The sequence below is a fragment of the Macrobrachium rosenbergii genome, chromosome 31 (genome assembly GCF_040412425.1).
Source record: "Macrobrachium rosenbergii isolate ZJJX-2024 chromosome 31, ASM4041242v1, whole genome shotgun sequence".
NCBI classification, from domain to species: Eukaryota; Metazoa; Arthropoda; class Malacostraca; order Decapoda; family Palaemonidae; genus Macrobrachium; species Macrobrachium rosenbergii.
Window position 1 is genome coordinate 19,695,718 of NC_089771.1, and position 22,166 is coordinate 19,717,883.

Genomic DNA, 22,166 nt, shown 5'->3' on the forward strand with positions numbered 1-22,166 from the left:
ATTATTCTGTACCTGATCTGTCAAGTAAAATCTATTTCAGGCGTCTAACCTGAGAAAGAAATAAAAACAATCCTAGCGTACTTCTAGGTAGCATTATTGAGAATGTGTAGAAAATGATGGCTTATTCAGGGACATTTTCATTCTGAGTGAAATATCATAAGAAACATGTCGTCCGGTGGTGCCGCCTATTGGCGATCAGCGGAACTAGGAACTTACTGCGCGGGTCGGGTGCGCACTGGACACATTCCAATTCCTGCGATCTCAGTTCTCGGGGAGGCGCCGGAGGGAGAGGTGTAAGTAATGTTGTGTGGCTCGTCGTGAAACGGTGAGTGTGAATAACAACTAAGCCAATATGGCAAGCCCGAACAACGAGGAATCCCTCTCTATGGAGCAAAGGGGTAGCCAGGTGGTGCATGTGCGTGCTGACAGCGATAGCGAGTTGCAAGCACTATTTGAGGTGGTACTTAAACCATCTAGCCAAGTGCCCCTGCAGAAGCCCTTCAAGATGCGTAACTTGCCCGCCTCCTTCTTCACGCCCCCAGCCCACCGACAGTCCCCTGCGCCCACCGTCACCCACTCTCGGGAGGGGTCGGCGGACTCTACGTTCGGCGGGGGCGGTGTGGGCGGAGGTAGTGGTGGTGGTGGTGGTGGGTTTAGAGTTTCAGGAGCCATGTCTCCTAATCAACAAGGTTCACAGCATATTCGTCATCATTCTTCACCAGCATCTCTGCAACAAACTTTTGCTGTTGCACAGCAGCAACAGCAGCAAGTGGCTCACCTCAAGCAGCAAAGCTACGACCAGTCCGATGATCTGGGCAATCTTCCCCCAGGGTGGGAGCAGGCTAGAACTTCCCAGGGACAAATCTACTACCTCAAGTAAGTACCCCTTCCCTCAGGCGGGTGATCTTGCTTTGTCAACTTACGTCTTGAGAAAATAAGTCGTGTCCAGGTCACTCCTGGCTGATTTCTTAATGTGTCAGTTATTCATTGTTAATTTTAACAGCGAATGGACTTCATAAAGACGTGTCAGAGATTTGTTAAATTTAGTAGATTTAATATTTCAGCCACTGGTGCACATTCAGATAAGGTATTTCAGGATAGGACATGTCGAACAATAAATTTATTTTAATGAAAATTAAAATCAGACTGCCCCCACGTTTAGGCCTACAGAGAATTTCGGTAGAACTAAGTATTAACCTGAATTAATTACTCAAGAATGCCGCCGTTCATGGCTGGGCCTTCGTCCATTTTCTGTTGTCTGGCATGTTGCAAGTTCACCTTGTTAGTAAGTTAGTGGCGAATAAAGTTAGATACATGACATTCGACGTAATATCTCCCAAATAGTTAAGGTTATTTAGGCTAAATTATTTTTTCTCGCTTGGCGAATGATAGATTTTTTTTCGTGGCCCGCATAGCAATTTTACGTGTAAAGAAAATTCCTTTCTTTGAGAATGATAATCAGTTTTGTTGGAGTTGTGAATGATTAATGGGTCTGGCTGGCATTGCTGTTAATTAGCTGGTCACTGAACCTTTCTCGAACTGAAATGGAACTAATTGATAACTCGTGTTCAAGATTTTATGGTTGTAGGTCTAGATGCCTGGTTCAAGAAATTGTGCTTACACTTGCTGAAGCCTGGTGTAAAACTATATATATATATATATATATATATATATATATATATATATATATATATATATATATATATATATATATATATATATATATATATATATATATATATATATATATATATATATATATATTATATATACACATATACATATACATACATATATATTTATAATGTGTTTCCAGAAGTCCAACTCATAACCTTGTTAATTGTCGGTGTTATTTGAGTTTCGTTCTCTTCAGATTCTTGTATACCATATCCATACTAAGGTTGGCAAGACTGTATCTCCCCTCTTGGGTCAGAGAAGGTCAGCAGGTGACTTTTTGCCCCAGGGGTTCGGGCACTCTTTATGACCCCCCGTCGATAGAGATAGTTACGGGATCCCTTACCTGGAATTGTCAGGAAAAATAATTAACCTCTGGGCATGTTTAGTGTTGAGATTTCACAGGCACCTACAGAGGATCGCCATTAAGATAAATAAAATATTTACTGAACGGTTGTGTGTTTCTCGCCCTCTAGCTTACAAATGGACGACCCGTGTTCGGTTCTCGAACCGGTCCAGAAGGGAGAAATGGACTCGATCCTTAAAATCCAGCACATTGCGTTGGGAGAGATATATAAAACACATTGCTTCGTCAAAGTTGTTCAGTATCTAAAAGGGAGGGTTTCGACCAGGTAATACCCGACTGGGGTGGAACCATTTATTATCTATTGTGCCTCAAGTTTTAAGAAGGATAATCTGTTTCTTGCTTGCATAATTGGTATGTATTTATCTGCATGTTTATAAACTACTTTAATTTGCATGTTGTATTATTGTTATTTTTTCCGAAGAAGTTTGGTGCTATTACTAATGAAATTATGTTGGCATAGATAAGGGAATCCTTTGGAATTCATCAGATACGGGAGCGTATGCGTGCATCTGTCCGTTACTCGTCTGATGGGAGTAGTGGGACTGGGCCCCAGACCTCAAAATTCTGGAAAGGAATGTCAGTTATGTTGATAAGCATTGGCGATTGTGCACTTAGTTTTCTTAAAGGAAACCTCAAGGCTAATAAATTACACGAGCGAACTGTTGCAAACTGACAGAAAATGAAGTTTGCAGTGCGTTTTGAGGCGTGTTTGTTTTCGAGAATGCTTGTCCTGGATTTTTGTCACAAAACACGTGGTGGTATGCCGGTGGGGTTGGTTGCCAGAGGATGGTGTGTCACGTTTCCCTTTTAGCTGTAATTTATCGATTTAGTTTGTCCTGAAGTTAAGTAACTGTTATATAAGGTTCAGATGAGTTAAGGTTTCAATTTACTAACTCATATGGGCTGTGCTTTTTCATTTGGTTGCGTGATAGCATAATAATCGTGAGGAATGTCATTCATTTGGTTACCGATAACGCTTTAACTTGTGTGGGCGGTGTGATTCTTCTAACCTTATTTGGCGGGAAAGCGAATTTTGTACTGTAAGCAAGCTTTTGCCATGAGTGATATGCAGGCATTCCCTGGCATTTAGGCGTGTGCCAAGACACTGCAGTGTCCCTAACAAGTGGCGTTGAAATATGTCGTTCCAGTAGGTCTAAATGGTGGAAAGAATGTCTTGGAAAGTAGGCAGACTTGTTGCGTGTCTTGGGGGCTGGATCCAGTGCTGGGCATGCGTCGACTGGAAGGGCTTCCAAACGCAGACGCCGATGAAGGCATCAACATTCCTGAGGGATAAAAGTTCGGGCTGTTCAGTGGCGAAGGGACAGCGTCCGGGTTTACACTGTCGCCGTCGTCCTTGATGTTCTATGGCCTCTGCTTTTTCTTTTGCTCTCTCCTGTTTCATTAGGCCTACGAGTTCCTGGTTTCCTCTTCTGGTTCGAGGAGTTTGTCTCTGGGTTTTTATGGTTCACTTCGTTCGGAATGATTCTTTCTTAAGGTCTTATGCAAGCTTTATGAACTTAATTTATGTTATATGGCTTATTTGGTAATATATGTATAATTACGTTAAAGATTGTGTTTGCTCAAGAAGTTTAAATGATTTTCTTTAATTGTTGTTGAGGGGCGGGGTCTGTTTTCTACGATAAATACTACAGGCTTGTTCATCGGTGTAAACTTAATTCTTACCCATTTATTGTTATTTGTGCCCTGATGCAAGGCATATTGGTGTTGATAAAACAATCTTCATCAACAACTTGAAATCCCGTTCAGTGATTTTGAGTGGCGTCAGTTTGAGCTCGACCAAAAATCGCTGCTGTTACGCCCTCTCTTGTGTTCGTATATACGCTCTTGGAGCGACGCACAAACTCACGCACGTAACACATTCCTTAAGGATATATTCGGCTTGGCTTCACAAATCTTAACCAGATCTCATTTATCGAATCCTCCTGGTCTTATTGCGCTGTCATTCATTCTTTTCTAGTTGTGATCGGCAGGTATTACCGTTCACGGGGTATTCGGTCGTATTTATTTATTTTCATTCGTTCGCCTTTGCAGTTCGTCATGTATTTGGGGTCTGAATATGGTGAATAGCAGCGACGAAGTGTTTTTGGATTAATTTTTAAGAGAATTTGTTATAAACCTTAACTTTGTGGAGTTTAAAATGCTGTGTGTTAGGTTTTAGTCGCATGTTATATAAATTTTTCAATATGTATGAAATGTCTAGAGCTAATGTTAATGTATAAACTTGATATACTAGGGGCTGGATTCTTGCTTATAACCAACTGTTATTAAGGTCCTTGTGCAAAGATTGTGTAATTCATACGCTAACATGGTGTTATATGATAAAATCCGGTTCCCCATATTTTATTATATCCATGCAAGTCACTCAGATTACAAACAACAGTTACAGAAGAGGCCGTGGCAACAATTCTTATTATCACAGAACAAGTCATGACGCCGCTGCCTTCTCTCCGCTGGGGCCGCACTCTGCCCTCATGCCATTGACAAATTCCTGGGCTGGAAAAAGCAAGGCTGGCCGTCGGAGCTACGGTTCGGCGGCTGACAGGCGCTCGGTTTTAGGTTCTTTTCAATTTATCGTTGGAATGGGTTTGCTGTTGGAGTCGGTTTTACGAATTTACCACAAGGGTTGAAATATACCAGAAGTTATTTATAGTCTCTCTCTCTCTCTCTCTCTCTCTCTCTCTCTCTCTCTCTCTCTCTCTCTCTCTCTCTCTCTCTCTCTCTTATATATTTTAACAAAGATATCTGCCGTCGATTTCTCTAATTTGATATTTTAGCCCCATGAAATCCCTACTTATTTCATTAGTTAGCTTATAGTTTTTTTTTTGCACCATTTCCATACACCGTATCCTCTGGTTTTCCCTATTATTTTTGCTACGTGGTCATCAACTCAAACTCTGGTGAAAATGAATCTATCAGCTATCATTGCTTATTCATACACATATATTCCTCTCTCTCTCTCTCTCTCTCTCTCTCTCTCTCTCTCTCTCTCTCTCTCTCTCTCTCTCTCTCTCTCTCTCATTATTGTTTGTGTGATGTATCGTAACTTGAGTTCCTGTGTTTTATGTTCATGTTTTATTATCAAATCATAACTGCTCGTGTGTTGGTTATTCTCTCTCTCTCACTCTCACTGTGTTATCAAGGATTCTCTCTCTCTCTCTCTCTCTCTCTCTCTCTCTCTCTCTCTCTCTCTCATTTATTGTTCGTAGGATGTATCGTAACTTAAAGCTCCTGTATTTTATGTTCATATTTTACTATCAAATCATAACTGCTCGTGTATTGGTTATTCTCTCTCTCTCTCTCACTCTCTTAGTGTAAGCGTCGTCTGTAGATCGTTTGTGTACGCGTGTATAAAAGAAAGAGGGGTCAAGTGCACCCATGACATTAGCCAGGTGTTTAGTAAGGTTACAAAGGGTCAGCCACAAGCATCAACCTCTCTGCTTCTCTCTTCCTTGTCCTTCCTTCGCCGATTATCTGCATCAGGCAGAGTCCGTGGACATTTAAGTCTAGACACGGCTTATTATCTTCTCCTTACTGTCTATACGAATACCAACAGTTCTTGAAGAGTATTTCGTGTGCTTTTGAAGACAGTAAAGTAGAATTTGATTTAAGGTTCTTGTAACTGTAATATGTATTTCGTACAGTTTTCAAGCTCTGCTTCGTTCAAGACAGTCTTTGACACTCGATTGTTCCGTATTCCGTTCAAGTATTGCTCGGCTTTGGCCTTGGCTGTGACGCCAAGTCGTAATTTTATTCCTGCTTCAGTATGATTTATCCCCCATTGACCTCCCGATCTCGTTGACCTTTGACACCCGATCTCTCACTCATGTCTGTCTCGCTGCACTTGCCGTTCGTAGTACCGTACCCAAAAGTAAGCTGTGTGTCCTTAAAATCATGATAGGTCTGTGTATCATGTATAAAGGAATAGGCTGAATAATGCGCTTTATATTGTTTCCAGAAAATCATGCTTAGGTTGTGTATCGTGTATAAAAGAATAGGCAGAGTATTGTGCTTGATATTGATGAACAAATATTATCCATTGGTTCTGGATTGAGCCATAGGGTGTTCTTAGGCCGTCTCCCGACATAAAAATAACATTCAGTATATTATATCGAGGAGTTTTCGTGCTAAAACGTCCTTTTGTCAACTGTTCTTACCTTTGTAGGCGGATATTCAGAAATGTCATGTCTTGTAAATCCTGCGATGAAAGTTGCATTCGGAAAAATTCATTCAAAGTATTACCATTTTAAGACTTTAGCCAGAACGATGCAATGTGGGAATGTTGCCAGAGACGGCTACTTAATTTCAGAGATTTTACATTATTACCTGCAATTCCTTTGTCCCGTTTAGTTTTCTGTAAAAGAAAACTATTGAGATGGCTTTGTCTGTCCGTCCGCACCATTTTTGTCCGCCCTCAGATCTTAAAAACTACTGAGGCCGCAGGGCTTCAAGTTGGTGTGTTGATTATCCACCCTCCAATTATCAAACATTCCAAATTGCTGCCCTCTAGCCTCAATGGTTTTGATTTTATTTAAGGTTAAAAAGTTAGCCATGATCGTGCTTCTGGCAACGCTATAAGCCAGGCCACCACTGGCCGTGGCTGAAAGTTTCATAGGCCCCGGCTCTTACAGCATTATACACTGTACGGGAAACTCGATTACGCCAAAGAAACATCGGCGCATTTTTTCCTTTATTTTCTTTGTGTTTAATTGCTTGATGGATTTGAATGTGAAGAAATTGATCTCTTCCAAGGTAGGGGAGATGAAGTATACGTTTATGAAGCAAGCTAATTATATAATTCTCTTTCACAGATATCATTTTTTTTAAGTATTCAACCATCAGTCCAACTATCGTGAATGTTTTCTTATAATCTCCAGTATGCATTGAAGAGCTCAAACAGAGTATTGTATTTTGTGATTCTCATAAAGTTATACACTGGAAAATACCATGAGATTATCTACAGTGAAGTTCTTGAACACTCCTTGAGTTTAGGGATCATTGTTGGTTATTTTTTAAAATTTTCTGCTACCTCATATTTAATATAATTTTGTTCAGTGTCATAAAATATTTATGACATGGCCGACTTATTTTTCTTTACAAGTTTCTTTTTTCTTGTAAAGGAACTGATTTGTCATATCTGTTTTCTGATTCGTACAAGTCATGACGGGGCTTATTTAATAATAATAAATAAGATAGAATTCGCTTTAGTTGAAACTTAGTGTATCACATTTCTTTATATGTTCCCATTGTAGGTTAAATCTGCTTATTAAAGAATTTTAAGCATCTCTCCACATTACATGATAATGAACATCGCGCGCGTTCTTTGGCTGTTTTGATTTCCTAATTTATTATTCATCGTTCATTTATATGCAAACTGCGGGGCATTCATCCCAGTAATGCAGTTTTTCCTTTTTGTATTCAACCTCGCCTGGCTAGGCAGGGTATTTTGATTATCAATTTGGCTGTGTTCCCACGCCTTGTGTTCTATACTTTAAGATCGTTACTCAGGTTGTTTTTATATATATATATATATATATATATATATATATATATATATATATATATATATATATATATATATATGTGTATATATATATGTATATATATATATATATATATATATATATATATATATATATATATATATATATATATATATATATATATATATATACATACATACATGTGTGTATCTGTCTTTTTTGCCTGTTCTTAAGCTTTTTTTTTTCGTTGTAACGTACAGCAGTCTCGATTTACTCCACCGCTGTAGGGACGGTCTGGTATGACAAGAAAACTACTGGCCAGTCATCGTTCTGCCTTGAGAACATTTTATTTTATAGATAATGATGATGATGATGTATCTTTTTCTTTAAAATTATTATGCAACTTTAACCAGAACGTGTAAGGGAGCTTTTACAATGTTAAGTAATCGAGAGTAGATAAAAAGTTAAGGGGGCGTTTACTATATCTTCCAGTTTGGTCTATGAAGTGTACCGTAGTTAATGCTCGAATCTCTGTAGAATATGAAGTGGTAAAAATACTCTCAACAGATTTTCCGTAATATCCAGGAATAGATTATTTAAATGTCCGTGAAAAACAGTTGCATGAGCCACGAATGCAGAGAACTGTCAGGATACGTTAATTTTAATTGAATAAAAAACGGGTTTCGTTATTGAGGAATTGAAAATTGATGTCATTAGGGAAACGATATTTCCTGTTCGTCAGGATTCATGTAAATTAGGTCTCGTGATGCGCTCAATTCATGCTTTGTCGGACAATTAACAATTGCTGTTACACGCACGGAGAGAGAGAGAGCGCAGTTTCCAGTCTAAGTAATTTTTGTATAATTTATTGTGAGTTAGATGCACCTACAATTTCTTAATAGTCGCGTCCTATAATCACAGAAGTTTGGCGTAGGTGTAGACGGAAAGGTGGTTTAGCTTCAACTTGATGGACTGGAGGAGTCTGCTGGCGTTGGGGTGAACTGTGGTGCGGTTTTGTTTGGCCAGAGGGTGTCCGATTTCAGGGTTTCGTTTACCCATAGCCACCAATACACACCCCTCCGTGAAATGGTGTTACGGGTGGAAAGGTTTGATTTTTATTTCCCCCCCCCCACCTTCTCGCTAATCATTTTTTATTCTGTTTATCTGTTTTCTCGATGATTGCTTTATCCTGGTCGTTGTTTTTTCATTTTGAGACTGCTATTTGCATTCGTTTATTTTTCTGCCAGGTCTGTGATTCCTAGAAATTATATTGAACAGCTTTTTTTTAAAATAGTGGATTAGACCAGTTTTGAGAGAATAATCTGGTCAGTAAGTATATTATCGTAGCTTGCTACGTTTTATGTGGGGTAGGCCAGTGACCACAGGAATCATCCCTCTCATCTCATGTCCGCCCCCGGCTGTGACCCCTTACCTTGATCATTTGTCAGACGCTAACATCTTTTGACCACTGCTACAAGAGACGTTAGCCATATCCTGAGCTATATAATTTTAGCCGGCCCCATTCTTACATTTCCGTTTGGTTCTCTTCAAGTAGATAGAGAAGATTTAAGTGCCTTAGATAGGCCTTTGTTGATTGATTTTGCGATGGTCAAGTCATCGCAACTGTTTCTTGTAATTTTCATGCGCGGTCCTATCTGTGTTCTGGACGGTTGCGTTTTGGAATTTGTGTTGTGTTGGTTCAATCAAAGCGTTCGATTTGCACCTGTTTAAGGATTTGATGGTATATCTTCTTATTTTGTTTTAGGATTAACATATTTTACGTCTGATAATAATATGTCTTAGGTTCAAGATTCTTTTTTGGTGGTAGATGTTTGCTTTCAGTTATTATGAAGGATACTTGCCACGTCCGTACATTGTGTACTTGGTGGGATGTCTGGCCATGGCTTCATAGCAAATAATCAATATTTGTATCAAGTTCCGTAATCTGTTTGTTTCATTTTATTTTTCTGAATCATCTTTAAAATGTCCCATCGTTTAATAAGGGTTAGAATAAAAAAATCTTCATCTTATTAAGGTATATAAGCTTGTCTGAAGCAAAAGATCTTATTAAAATACAAACTTTTCTGAAGCAAAAGATCATCTTATTAAAGTACAAACGTTCATGCAGGAAAAGATCTTATTAAAGTACAGACTTGTCTGAAGCAAAAGACCTTACTGAAGTACAAACCTGTGTGAAGGAATAGATCTTATTAAAGTACAAACTTGTCTGAAGCAAAAGATCATCTTATTAATGTACAAACGTGCATGCAGGAAAAAACCTTATTAAAGTACAGACTTGTCTGAAGCAAAAGACCTTACTGAAGTACAAACCTGTGTGAAGGAATAGATCTTATTAAAGTACAAACTTGTCTGAAGGAAAAGATCGTCTCGTTGAAGTACAAACGTGCATGGAGGAACAGATCTTATTAAAGTACAAACTTGTCTGAGGCAAAAGATCTTATTAAACTACAAACTTGTGTGAAGCAAAAGATCTTATTAAAGTACAAACTTTGTCTTCTGAGTACAAGACCAGAGTCACCAGAGTACCATTAAATGCTTTTATTCTGCGCAGAGGAGTGGGTTTATCGAGTCCACTCGTCTGGTTCAATAAATTTCCGAAGAGTCCCTTGCTTGTGTTTTGTTTATGATACGTGAAAGTGGGTGGTGGCCGGAGAGTTGTTTTAGAGGTATCCCAATCCTCTCTCTCTCTCTCTCTCTCTCTCTCTCTCTCTCTCTCTCTCTCTCTCTCTCTCTCTCTCTCTGTTCCAGTATTAGTCGACATTTAACTGTTTTGAATCTTATTAATTTCCTTTTTCGCGTTTAGTTTCAGTAGCTTCTCGTATAAACGTTAAAATATTACTAAAAATTCTATTTTTATACAGCTGGCAATCATGATTCATGAAGTCGAATGAGAGGCTTTAAGGTAGTAAACATGGACGAGGGTCGAGTACAAGTTGTAAACCTCCAAGCGATCGTCCTGAGGGTGCTGTGTCTTGGCCTGCTAATCCTATGGCCGTTTTAGGCCTACGTAACTGCCGCTCCTTGTGGTGTGGATCTTTCCCAAGGGTGCACCCTGTTAACCTCGACGTCAGCTTTTACCTAACAGCTTTTACCTCCGCTCTGACAGTCTTCTGTTTCTGTGATGGAAAGGAACTCTTGGTATATCCCCATGTTAGTAGCTAAGTTGGGTCCTGTGATTGTATGGTTTTATCGGTTCTTTTCTGTCAAATTTTGGAGTCCTGCTTCAATCCTTTGAGCAGGTGGCTCCAAGAGGTTCTGTTTGACCATTTGTAAGGCTTATTTCGCTTATGACGAATAATGCGACAGTTGATAAGGGCGAGTCTGACGAAAACTTTGAAGAATCTTAACAAGTGCTCGATGGGGGAGCGATTATGTGAAAAGTTAAAAGAAATAATTTAATTTTACGTTATGGTTTTGAATATAATTGTACGTACATGGGCTCGTATAAGCTGATATTTATGTTGCGTGCCCGCTCTCTCTCTCTCTCTCTCTCTCTCTCTCTCTCTCTCTCTCTCTCTCTCTCTCTCTCTCTCTCTCTCTCTATATATATATATATATATATATATATATATATATATATATATATATATATATATATATGAATTTTTATCATCACCGTGATTTGTTACATACATTAAACTACAAATGTCCTTTAATATCAGTTCGCTCTACCTCAAATAATTCCTCTTCAGTAAAAACACACACACACACACACACACACACACACACACACATATATATATATATATATATATATATATATATATATATATATATATATATATATATATATATATATATATATATACAGTACATATATTATTTTAAGAGTATCGCAATTGGGTATTAAACGACAATTGTAGCTTAATGTTTATATATATATATATATATATATATATATATATATATATATATATATATATATATATATATATATATATATATATAACAGGTCTAGGAGAAAAGCTAAAAGAAGAGAGAGGAGCCATAGGAAAAAGGTCAAAAGATTAACAGGATAAACCAAACAGATAATCCATTCAAAGTCACAAAAGAATAACCTGAGAGAGAGAGAGAGAGAGAAAAGTGGCAAACCCACTTAGGGAAAATGGATACTTAATGCAGATTGGACTTATTAAATTAAATATGTGGTGAGTCGCATTACATGATCGTGAAACAGCAAGATCATCTCATTACGTATTTGTCCGTATACTCTTGCAGAGACAATCACTTCAGTTCTGTATTTAAGTCTGCCGAGGAAACGGCTACCACCCTAGTTCTTGTGGTAGAAGTGCCACGCATATCAACTAAGCAGTAACACAGAGGGAATGTCAGAACTTCATTGTCATGTAACCACTACAGAGTCAATGTCTTTTATCCTTTTGTTGACCATGTTCTACCAGAAATGGAAAGGTTTCCAAGGGATCATCCTGTTCTCCAACTTCGTCAGTTAATTCCATTTGTGATTGAAAACCTTAAATATTGGATGTTTTCTTCAGCCAGCATTTATATTCAAGACCTTCCAAACCCAACTTCCGTTCGCAGTGAATTAATAATTTGGGAAACGAGGTGGAAAAGCAACTTGGCCCATAAAAGACCATCCACTGCCATTGCTGCTTTTAAGGCATGGACGCAACTGCCTAATGTTAAGCAGCTTCTGCAGATACTAGCAACTGTACCTGTGACGACCTGTTGTGTGGAGCGCTCATTTTCAGCGCTAAGGAGAATAAAAACGGACTTAAGATCTACAGTGAGCGAGGAGCGTTTGGAGATGTTGGCACTTTTGGAGATTCGTAATGATGTTAAGACAGATGTGGACAAAGTGACAGATGATTTTGTTAGGCATAAGAATCGTCGTCGTCTTCTGATATAAGTGATGTGTCTTCGTTGTTTTGTTTTCAGTATTTTGCATACTGAAAGTCCAGATTTGGCATGGTTCAGCTACTGTTTTATATTCCTCTTGCCTGTTGTGGTCAGACACAGCATTATTTTCATGAATGAGTAAGAGGGCACAGTACAGAAGAAAAAATAAAGTACTGTAGAAGTTTTTTTTCCCATGTTCTGCTGAAAAAAATGTATGGGTATTAAGTGCCTGTAAATTGAGGTATGAAAGTTGTGTGTAATGAGATATTATCATTGGTCTGAAGGGAAAATAGCAAAAATTATTATTATTATGATGATTATTATTATTATTATTATTATTATTATTATTATTATGATGGTGATTATTATTATGATTATTATTATTATTATTATTATTATTATTATTATTATTATTATTATTATTATTATATTCCACCAGATGAAGCACTTAATACTGGTTCTTGGATATGTCAAAAATATACATTTCATGTTTATCAAAATGCCTAAAAAATTGGTAAAAAAAACAAAAATTTCCGGGGCACCTCACAGCCCCCCCCACCAGCCCGACCCCACAGCTGTAGGGACCAGCTGAGCTTGCCTGGTTCATCTTCCACAAAGTGCCCCCCCTTTACTAAATTACTGGCTTCGCCCATATATACTATATATGTATATATATATATATATATATATATATATATATATATATATATATATATATATATATATATATGTGTGTGTGTGTGTGTGTGTGTGTGTTTGTTAGTGGTGTCTACGTAACTTAGTTACCAACTGCTGTCCATATGTTAAAATTTAGTAAGTCACGTCACATGTTTATGTAGTACACGCACACACAAACATACCCCAATGCGGAGACACCTGCTTGCTTACTGCTCTCTTAGGTGTGCTCCTCATTAACGATGTAGCTATTTGTATGATTTGTGGGCCTGCCCCAATGTTTTGCGAGCTTTAGTTTAGGATGGGGTTCCTCTGGCTAGGGACAGGATCTAGAATTTACTTTCTTTCTTGTCGTATACATTGAGATTTGATTTGAAATCCTCTTCTTTTTAGTTTTGTGTAAAAAAAAATATATTGAGATGGCTTGTCCGTCCGTCCGCACTTTTCCTGTCCGCCCTCAGATCTTAACAACTACTGAGGCTAGAGGGCTGCAATTTGGTATGTTGATCATCCACCCTCCAGTCTTCCAATCATCAAACGTAACAAATTGCAGCCCTCTCGCCTCGGTAGTATTTATTTGATTTAAGGCTAAAATTAGACATGATCTTGTGTAGCTAACAACACAGGCCACCACCAGGCCGTGGATGAAAGTGTCATGGGCCGCGACTGAGAGTTTCATGGGCCGTGGATGAGAGTTTCATGCAGCATTATACGCTGTACAGAAAACTCGATTGCGCCGAAGCTTCAGCGCATATTTTACTTGTTTGTGTAGATTTCCACATCGTTCGAGATTATTATAACTCCCATATTCATAAGCTTATAATAATAAGTTACACACTTTAGAAACTTCGTTGAAAAACAATGTTAGTATTTTGTGAGTTAGCATTCGGAGTAGTGATTTCCTACTCACAAGTGTGTTACCGACTTGGATGGAACCTGCTCTTGTTTTGTTTCGTTTTCATGTCTGTAAACAAACATTTATGAGCTGACATAACCTGAAAGTCTGTGCCTACTTAATGTAGCAGGTTTGTTGGAGGTTTCGAGACTTAGAGAGAGAGAGAGAGAGAGAGAGAGAGAGAGAGAGAGAGAGAGAGAGAGAGCTCCTGAATTAGGATCACCTCGAAATTTAGTAAATAAATCATCGGTTCATAGGTCACACAAAATTCATTGATATTCTTGATTCCCCCCCCCTCCTTTTTTTTTTTTTTTAAATCACATGTCAGTGGGCAAGAAAGCATACGTTTTCCAACCTCGAGGGAAATACCCAAGTAAGACATCACCAAGCACTGCCGGTGTTATCTGATGATCGTGTATATCAAGGATATTATTTCAATTTAATTAGGATTTTTGCGGCCCAGGATTTTATAACGGATTATTTGGGTTGTGTGCAAAGGATGTTATAAACAGATTATTCAGGCTGTATTACAGTAGTTTGTGAGCACGGAGGGTGTTATAACAGATTGATTAGGTTGTCTGCGCCGCAGATGTTGTAACACGTGTATGCTACTCCTTGAATTTTACAGCATATTCGGAGCTTGCGAACTCTCAGGATGTTACGTTGGATTGTTTAGGTTGTGAGTGCCTAGGCTGTTGTAGTAGATTAGAATAGATTATAGCTCTTCGTTGGGAGAGCCGGTAGAGTTGTGGCCTAGCACTCGCTAGGCCCGAGTTCGACTCTCCGGCCGGCTAATGAAGAGTTAGAGGAATTTATTTCTGGTGATAGAAATTCATTTTTCGCTATAATGTGGTTCGGATTCCACAATAAGCTGTAGGTCCCGTTGCTAGGCAACCAATTGGTTCCTAGCCACGTAAAGTAAGTCTAATCGTTCGGGCCAGACCTAGGAGAGCTGTTAATCAGCTCAGTGGTCTGGTAAAACTAAGGTATACTTAACTTATAGTAGATTAGGTATGTCGTGTGTGCCCAGGATATTGCAAGATTAATTTTGTTGTGCCTGCTCGTGATGTTACAGTGGATTAAGTAGGATGAGAACGACCTACAGTATATGTATCAGGGACCAGCGGGGTTTGCACATTGAAATTCGGGGACGTGAAAGTTTCTCGATATAAAATGTGCTGGACGCAGTGGCTGTAGACTTTCTGGACTTTCTCTGGAGCTTGGGGATTCATAGACGATCGCCCTGACCTGCAAAAGGTTAAATTTCACTCAAAATTCATGTTTTCTTACCAGTGTTTGGGTGTACTCTCTTGTATTCTATATAGGAATGTAGTAAAACGGCGCATCTAGTGCAACCTTGAGGAATGCCATGGGTTAATGACTGGAACAACTGTGGGCTTTGGAATGAATTAAAAGAGCATCATAATAGTAGTTATTGTTTCGTTGTTTGAATTTACACTAATGCATACGATGTACAGTTCAGTGGTTAACTCGCGTATGAAGGTATTTCCCTCTGGAATCATATTTATTGTACCTTTTTATCTTTGCTTAAAAACTAGGGTATGTACAATTATATTTGTTTTATCGTTCATTGAAATTCATGGATTTTAAAACTGCATGTGTCCATTACAATATCATTGCATCGTGCAGATGCACTCGTGGAAGAAACGTTACTCTGAATCGTTCAGCAACAGCTGCTTAGAACACCTGCTGGTCTGGGAGAGTCTTCTCCCCAAGGCTTTGTTGGGAGGAAGGTTGTGGGGGTCTAAGGTGCGCTTGGGGCACGTGTTAGTTGAAAACATCTGTATACACGTGCTGAGTAGGCTGTAGATTGACGATAGCGTGATCAGGTTATTTTAGAAACAACTAATGGCATTTTGCCGTTCCAATAATTATTATACAATGTTTCACTGAATGGAGCTGTTTAATTTCGGCATCTTTGATTGCTTTTCGAGTCTATATGCTGATGGTAAGTCAGACGAAATCCGGATAACTCTTATAGTGGTGGGTTTGAGACAAAAGCTTTTTCCTTATAAATACGATTACTGTCATTATAATTATCATCACCATCGAATTAACCATGAACCAGCGTGCCAGTATCGAATATGAAATGTTCTTTGATTTTCCGATTCGTAAAGTTTACTCCTTTGGCTTCGTCTTTGATCTTGCAAGGCCGCTTAGTAATTTGACATATACACCGGATTCTGAATGTAAAAACACAATTGAGTTGGCTATCACTTTGGCTATCTTGATTATATGAGTTCAAGGCTGGTTATCTGTAATGCAAATGGTGTGTGTGTGTTCGCGCACACGCGAGGATTAATCGTGCACGCACTTGCTTTTGTAGTGGATTTTGTCTATGTTTGTTTACACGATTGATGCTAAAAACAGGGATTATTATTATTATTTGATTTCTATGCACGTGAAGCGACGATGAGTTCACTTGCCCAGTAAGCTCCTCAGAAAGTCGATGGATTCTGCAAAGAGTAAGTGTTCTATACCTGCCGCAGACACTTGAGTGATATATACACACACACACATATATATATATTATATATAATAATATATATATATATATATATATATATATATTTATATATATATATATATATATATATATATATATTTATATAATATATATATATATATATATATATATATATATATATATGTATGTATTATATATATACATATATATATGTGTATGTATTATATATATATATATATATATATATATATATATATATATATATATATATATATATATATATATATATATGTATATATATATATATATATATATATATATATATATATATATATATATATATATATAATATGGCGTTAAACTGTTTTTTATTTCCGTAGGGTGGTTCCATTAAAATTAACAAATCAGCTGTCACTTTCGCACTTACTTTACTTGGTATGGATGAACCCCCATGTTCAGAGAACTTACACATCAGCTTCGAACACCTACACAAAAAGCCCACAGACTGTGGTTGGAAGTCTCATACACACATTGTACTATTCACCTCTTACTTTCACGCTGGTACTTTGTGAATGTTAAGGGTCTTCCCCCCAATACATCTTTCAAGCCATCTATCCACGCTTTCAGGGTCTTCCTGTCTTTCTCTCCTTTTGATTATTGGGAATTATATACACGTTTCAGCCACGTAAGAATATTCCCTATGACATCTCGAAACCATTAGATTCGTCCTTAACTCGTACGCTAAAATTTTACCTCTACGCTAATGATCTCCAAATTTCTCAGTTCGCAGTCTTTCATCTCTGGGACCACATATAGTACGCAGATATTACAGGTAAATAACTACAACTCTCTCTCTCTCTCTCTCTCTCTCTCTCTCTCTCTCTCTCTCTCTCTCTCTCTCTCTCTCTGTACTGGAATTTTTTCCGTGGTAACGAATGGGGTTATTGTCAGCAACCGATCCCATTAGTCCACAGGTGTAGGCAACTTGGGTTAGAGTCCTGTTGGAGACGAGTGTAACAGGCAGGCACAAACGGTAGAGGGGGATGTTATTATACCTGGATGATCTGGTCAGTTGAAGATTGGAAAAAAAGATATGGGAAGGGCCAGGTGGGAACAGAGATTATATACTACGATAAAAAATAACGATGGGGAGGGGTATGGAAGCGATCGTTCTCGTAAATGGATTTGCCTGTGTGTTTATATTGTTATTAATAGTATTAAGTTCGTTTCCATTAATGATATTAGAAGCTGTGATATTCTGTCATTCGAGCGCAGATAATGGCCAGCTTGTATTTCGTATATATGCCATTTTTTCCTTCATGTATTTGTGTCCCCTCTTGCATATAGAGGAGCTCAGTAACGGACATCGACAGGTGCGGCTTGTGTTGGGGATGGTGGGTTGTGGGGATAGCCGTTGTATGGAGAGAAATGTAACATGTGAGTTTGAGGATGCTGTGTCACGTTCATGAGGTTGTGTAAATGTTACTTACTATGAATGCTTAACGTTTACAATTTGGAAGTCGTGAGTTTTCCTCTTTGATAGGCTTTTTACTGAGTAAAAAAAGTATGCCAATACAGTTGATTTTCCTGGGTATTTAATGTCCGTTTTTCATCCATTACTTTATTTTTAGATATCTCATGATTTTTAATGGAAGAAAACCACAAGATTGTTATATATAAATTTTGCAGGTGTCTAATAAATACATTACAATGTTTAAGTTCAGAATTATGTCAGAACTTCCTAGCAATCATGGTGGAGATAGGTTGATTTTAATACCGAGTCCAGAACTGAATCGGACAGTTGAACTCAACATACTTCTGCCTTGATAGCTTGAAGGATAAGTCGACTGTCTACCTCTGTATTGAAAACAAAAGGCATAGGTCAAAACTTTGCCGAGCCAGATGCCCTTATCAGTGATAATTCCTTGTGGATGTTAGTTATTCCCAAGGTAAAGTGGACTTGATGTTAAGTGTTATTTATGACTGAATAATTCTAAATTTAAAATAAATATCGCATGTGGATAAGTGACAAAACTTCACACTGCTATATTCCCGGTAAATATGAAAGATAATTTGAATTATTCATGAACGAAGTAAGTAGATGTAAATTCAAAGTTGTTAAGTGGTATTGTAATAAATACTGGAGTGCTACAAGGGGATGTGATTTCACTTGGACTTTTTGCCCTTTTCTTAGATATTAAAATGGAAAAGGGATCGGATGTGGAAGGGAAGGATTTTGTATTTGAGTAGCTACATAAAATTGATAGATAATACTGTTTTAATCAGTAAAGGAACTCCCGTAGGGAGTAGGTGCCGTCAGTGCACCTCATGCTGTGCACTGTAGGCATTACTTAAGGTTCTTTGCGGCGTCCCTTCGGCCCCTAACTGCAACCCCTTTCATTCCTTTGACTGCACCTCCGTTCATATTCTCTTTTTCTATCTTACTTTCCACCCTCTTTAACAATTGATTCATAGACCAACTGCGAGGTTTCCCTCCTGCTACATCTTTCAAAGCTGTCGATTTCCGTTTCAGCGCTGAATGACCTCATAGGTCCCAGCGCTTAGGCTTTGGCCTAAGTTCTATATTCTATTCTATACACGTAAAGCGCCGCAATATTTGCAAAACTTTCATATAGTCTATCTAGTGAAATGGTACCCAAAATAAATCTTAAGAGAAACGGAAGTGATTATGACAGAGTTTGGGCAAAGGAACAAGACATTAGATGGAGAAAGGGTTAATGAGGTTGAATCTTTGTAATATATAGAAACAAATGATATCCAGTACGGTTTTCTTGAGTCAGATATTAGTGAAAAACTAAAGGTCAGTCAAAACAGTGGGCAGTCTGAAAATGATAATGAAAGTAAGATTATTCATAATTCTAGTACGATCTGCTTTGCAATGCTGACATGCGGTCTGACAATGAAATCAAATCTAAATGATTTCTCTATTTGATAATAAACCTTAGGTAATTATTAGTAGTACGGTGGTATGATGGGGTTAAAAATGATACCGCAAGGGATTTTATTATTCTAAGCTTGAATAAGATGCTTAAAAGGAAAATAATTTATTGTATGGAACAGAGACATAATTCGAATGGTATATAGAATCATTTTAGGGAACGCTCGCCAGCTGTCAAAATAGCTCGCCGAAGGCCATGTGAATTTAAAGCCATTTTTCCATTTCATTGCTATTATCTTGAAGAAAAATGGAATGCATATTAACTTACTGGGCTTCATTGTGATAGACCAGTTTATACTTTTAAGCATTCAAGCAGTAAGTGTAACTAGGCCTTTGAAATAAAATTTATTCGCCTAGTTTCAAACAGTAATGAGTGCAATTGGCTTACTGGTTTGAGGTTGGCCCTCGTTAGTGATAAAATCGAATTTGTGCCTGAACATTTAAATTGATAATCACTGTAACTCGGATCAAATTATATTGTCCGCCTACACCTGTTATATATTAATACCAAAACAATATTCTGTTCAGTGAAAATGTGCGGCTACATTTCGCGTATACTTCCTTCGATCGTACCAAAGTGATAAAAAAATCAAAGAGCAACTTGGTGCTTATAAATTACTTTTCACCTACTCTTATAAGAAGGTTAGTGCCGTCAGTGCACCTCATGCAGTGCATGTAGGCATTACTTAAGGTTCTTTGCAGCGTCCTTTTCATTCCTTTTAATATACCTCCATTCATATTCTTTCTTCCAGCTTACTTTCCATCCTCTTCTAACAATGTTTCATAGTGCAACTGCGAGGTTTTCCTCTTGTTACACCTTTTAAACCTCATACTCTCAATTTTCCTTTCAGCGCTGAATGACCTCGTAGGTCCCAGCGCTTGTAACTCAGCCTAAATAGTATATTCTATCTATCTATCTGTCTACTTTTCATCTACAACTAATGTGTCTTATCCAAGAGAACAGTGAGTTAAATGCGGTGTTTTAACTGTGAAGTCTTCGCGGAGAGTGTTGCCATCTTATGGAAAATAGATCTTGTATGATTCCAAAACAAAATAACACTCGGTCAATTATTATAATCGGGAAAGTCAAAAGCTATCGGTTTTTAATGTATAAATTTAACGTTAGATGATATCAGGTGATGAAAACATCGGGTACAGGTGTTTGCCGAATTACTTTTTATAAACGAGGTTGTGATTAAACTTAGGGTGATAATTATTTTTTTAAAATTTTCATGTGTTTTGGCACCTGTCCGAGGTTTTATGTGAAAAGAAAGATAGACGCTTTTCGGGGGTTGGGGCTTGGGTGGGATAGACGTTAGGCATATCTATCCATCTATCTTTCTGTCTCTAAAATTTATTGATATGTATACGAGCGGTGCGTGCTTTTTCAAATGGTGATACTCTTATCGGGAAACAGAACGTGTCCTTCTGACAGGGCTTTGTAGAAGAGCTGGGGTTGACTCACAAACATCTCCCTGCCTCCCGCGTCCTTTAAGCCTCCTTTCCTTCCCTGAAGGCGTCTTGAGGGAACCCCCACTCCCTCTTCCTTTAACTTCCCTTACCTTCTGCCATCACACACACACACACACACCTTCCATCTTTCTACTCAACCTCTGTCCATAAGGTGGTCTACGTGGAGGTAGATTTTAGTTTTCTGTAAAAGAAATTTATTGAGATGGCTATTTGTCTCTTCGTCCGCACTTTTTCTGTCCTCCATTAGATCCTAAAAACTACTGAGGCTAGAGGGCTGCAAATTGATATGTTGATCATCTGGCCTTCCATCATCAAACACTAAATTGCAGCCCTCTAGCCCCAGGAGTTTTGATTTTATTTAAGGTTAAAGTTAGCTATGATCGTGCGTCTGGCACCACCATAAGTGCCAACAACACAGGCCACCACCAGGCCGTGGGTGAAAGTTTCATGGGCCGCGGCTTAGAATTTAATACAGCACTATACGCTGTGCAGAAAACTCGGTATTCTTCGGCACATTTTTTACTTGTTTTAATTTTTTTTTCAGCTTCATGCTCTTGTGCACGGCTTGATTTATTTTGAAATGATTTCAGATGGTATGAAGTTAGTGTTTATAAATTGCTTAATGGCCTGATACTCGATACTCGTGTTTTCTGTAAAAACACCCAATATTTTTAGTAATGTTATCCCTTTATTATTTTATAAGAGTATTGTAAATATTTATGTATGCTCTTTGGGTCCATGCAGGCTTGTGCAGTTTGCTTCGATTATTTAACCTTTCTGTTTTGTATGCTGTAGGTTTTAGGTCTTCAAGTATTGAAGAATTGTCTATTTTAAAGTCTGTTGCTAATGCATTGCCAGCAATGTCACTTTTATAGGGCTTAGCAGCAACACGATTTTCTCTTATATTTTGTGTTGCAATTTATCCTCTCTTAATGCAGGTGAGGAAGAATTTTGTAGGTAGAAATGATTTCAAGTAATTTTTTTGTAGATGCTCTGCCGGCGTCCAGTGTTAAAGGCAACAGGAAGTTTCGACACACACAGAGAGAGAGAGAGAGAGAGAGAGAGAGAGTAGTTTTTTTCGAGCGTTTTTTGGTATCCAAGTCGTTTATGAACAGTTACCTTAAATTGATTCAAAAAGAATTTACGTTACTGCGTTTTGTATTTTACTCTATCCATGTATTCAAATGTTTCCGATTTTACCGTAATATTAATTCGATGCATTTAGAGACCGGATTCTGATATTTGATCGAATC

General features: G+C 38.0%; 1 protein-coding gene across 8 annotated transcripts in view; it reads left to right on the forward strand.

Annotated features, from left to right (window-relative positions):
• Window positions 1-206: 206 nt before the first annotated feature.
• yki (Transcriptional coactivator yki) overlaps window positions 207-22,166 on the forward strand; it is a 240,933-nt gene continuing 218,973 nt past the window's right edge. For 4 of the 8 annotated variants that reach the window (XM_067132384.1, XM_067132383.1, XM_067132380.1 and 1 more), the window contains exon 1: window positions 247-876. In XM_067132384.1, the coding sequence (XP_066988485.1) occupies window positions 353-876 (524 nt within the window). In that variant the 5' untranslated portion in view covers window positions 247-352. Of the gene's footprint in view, window positions 877-22,166 lie in introns of all 8 variants that reach the window. The other 4 variants (XM_067132387.1, XM_067132385.1, XM_067132388.1 and 1 more) reach the window with 3 other exon arrangements.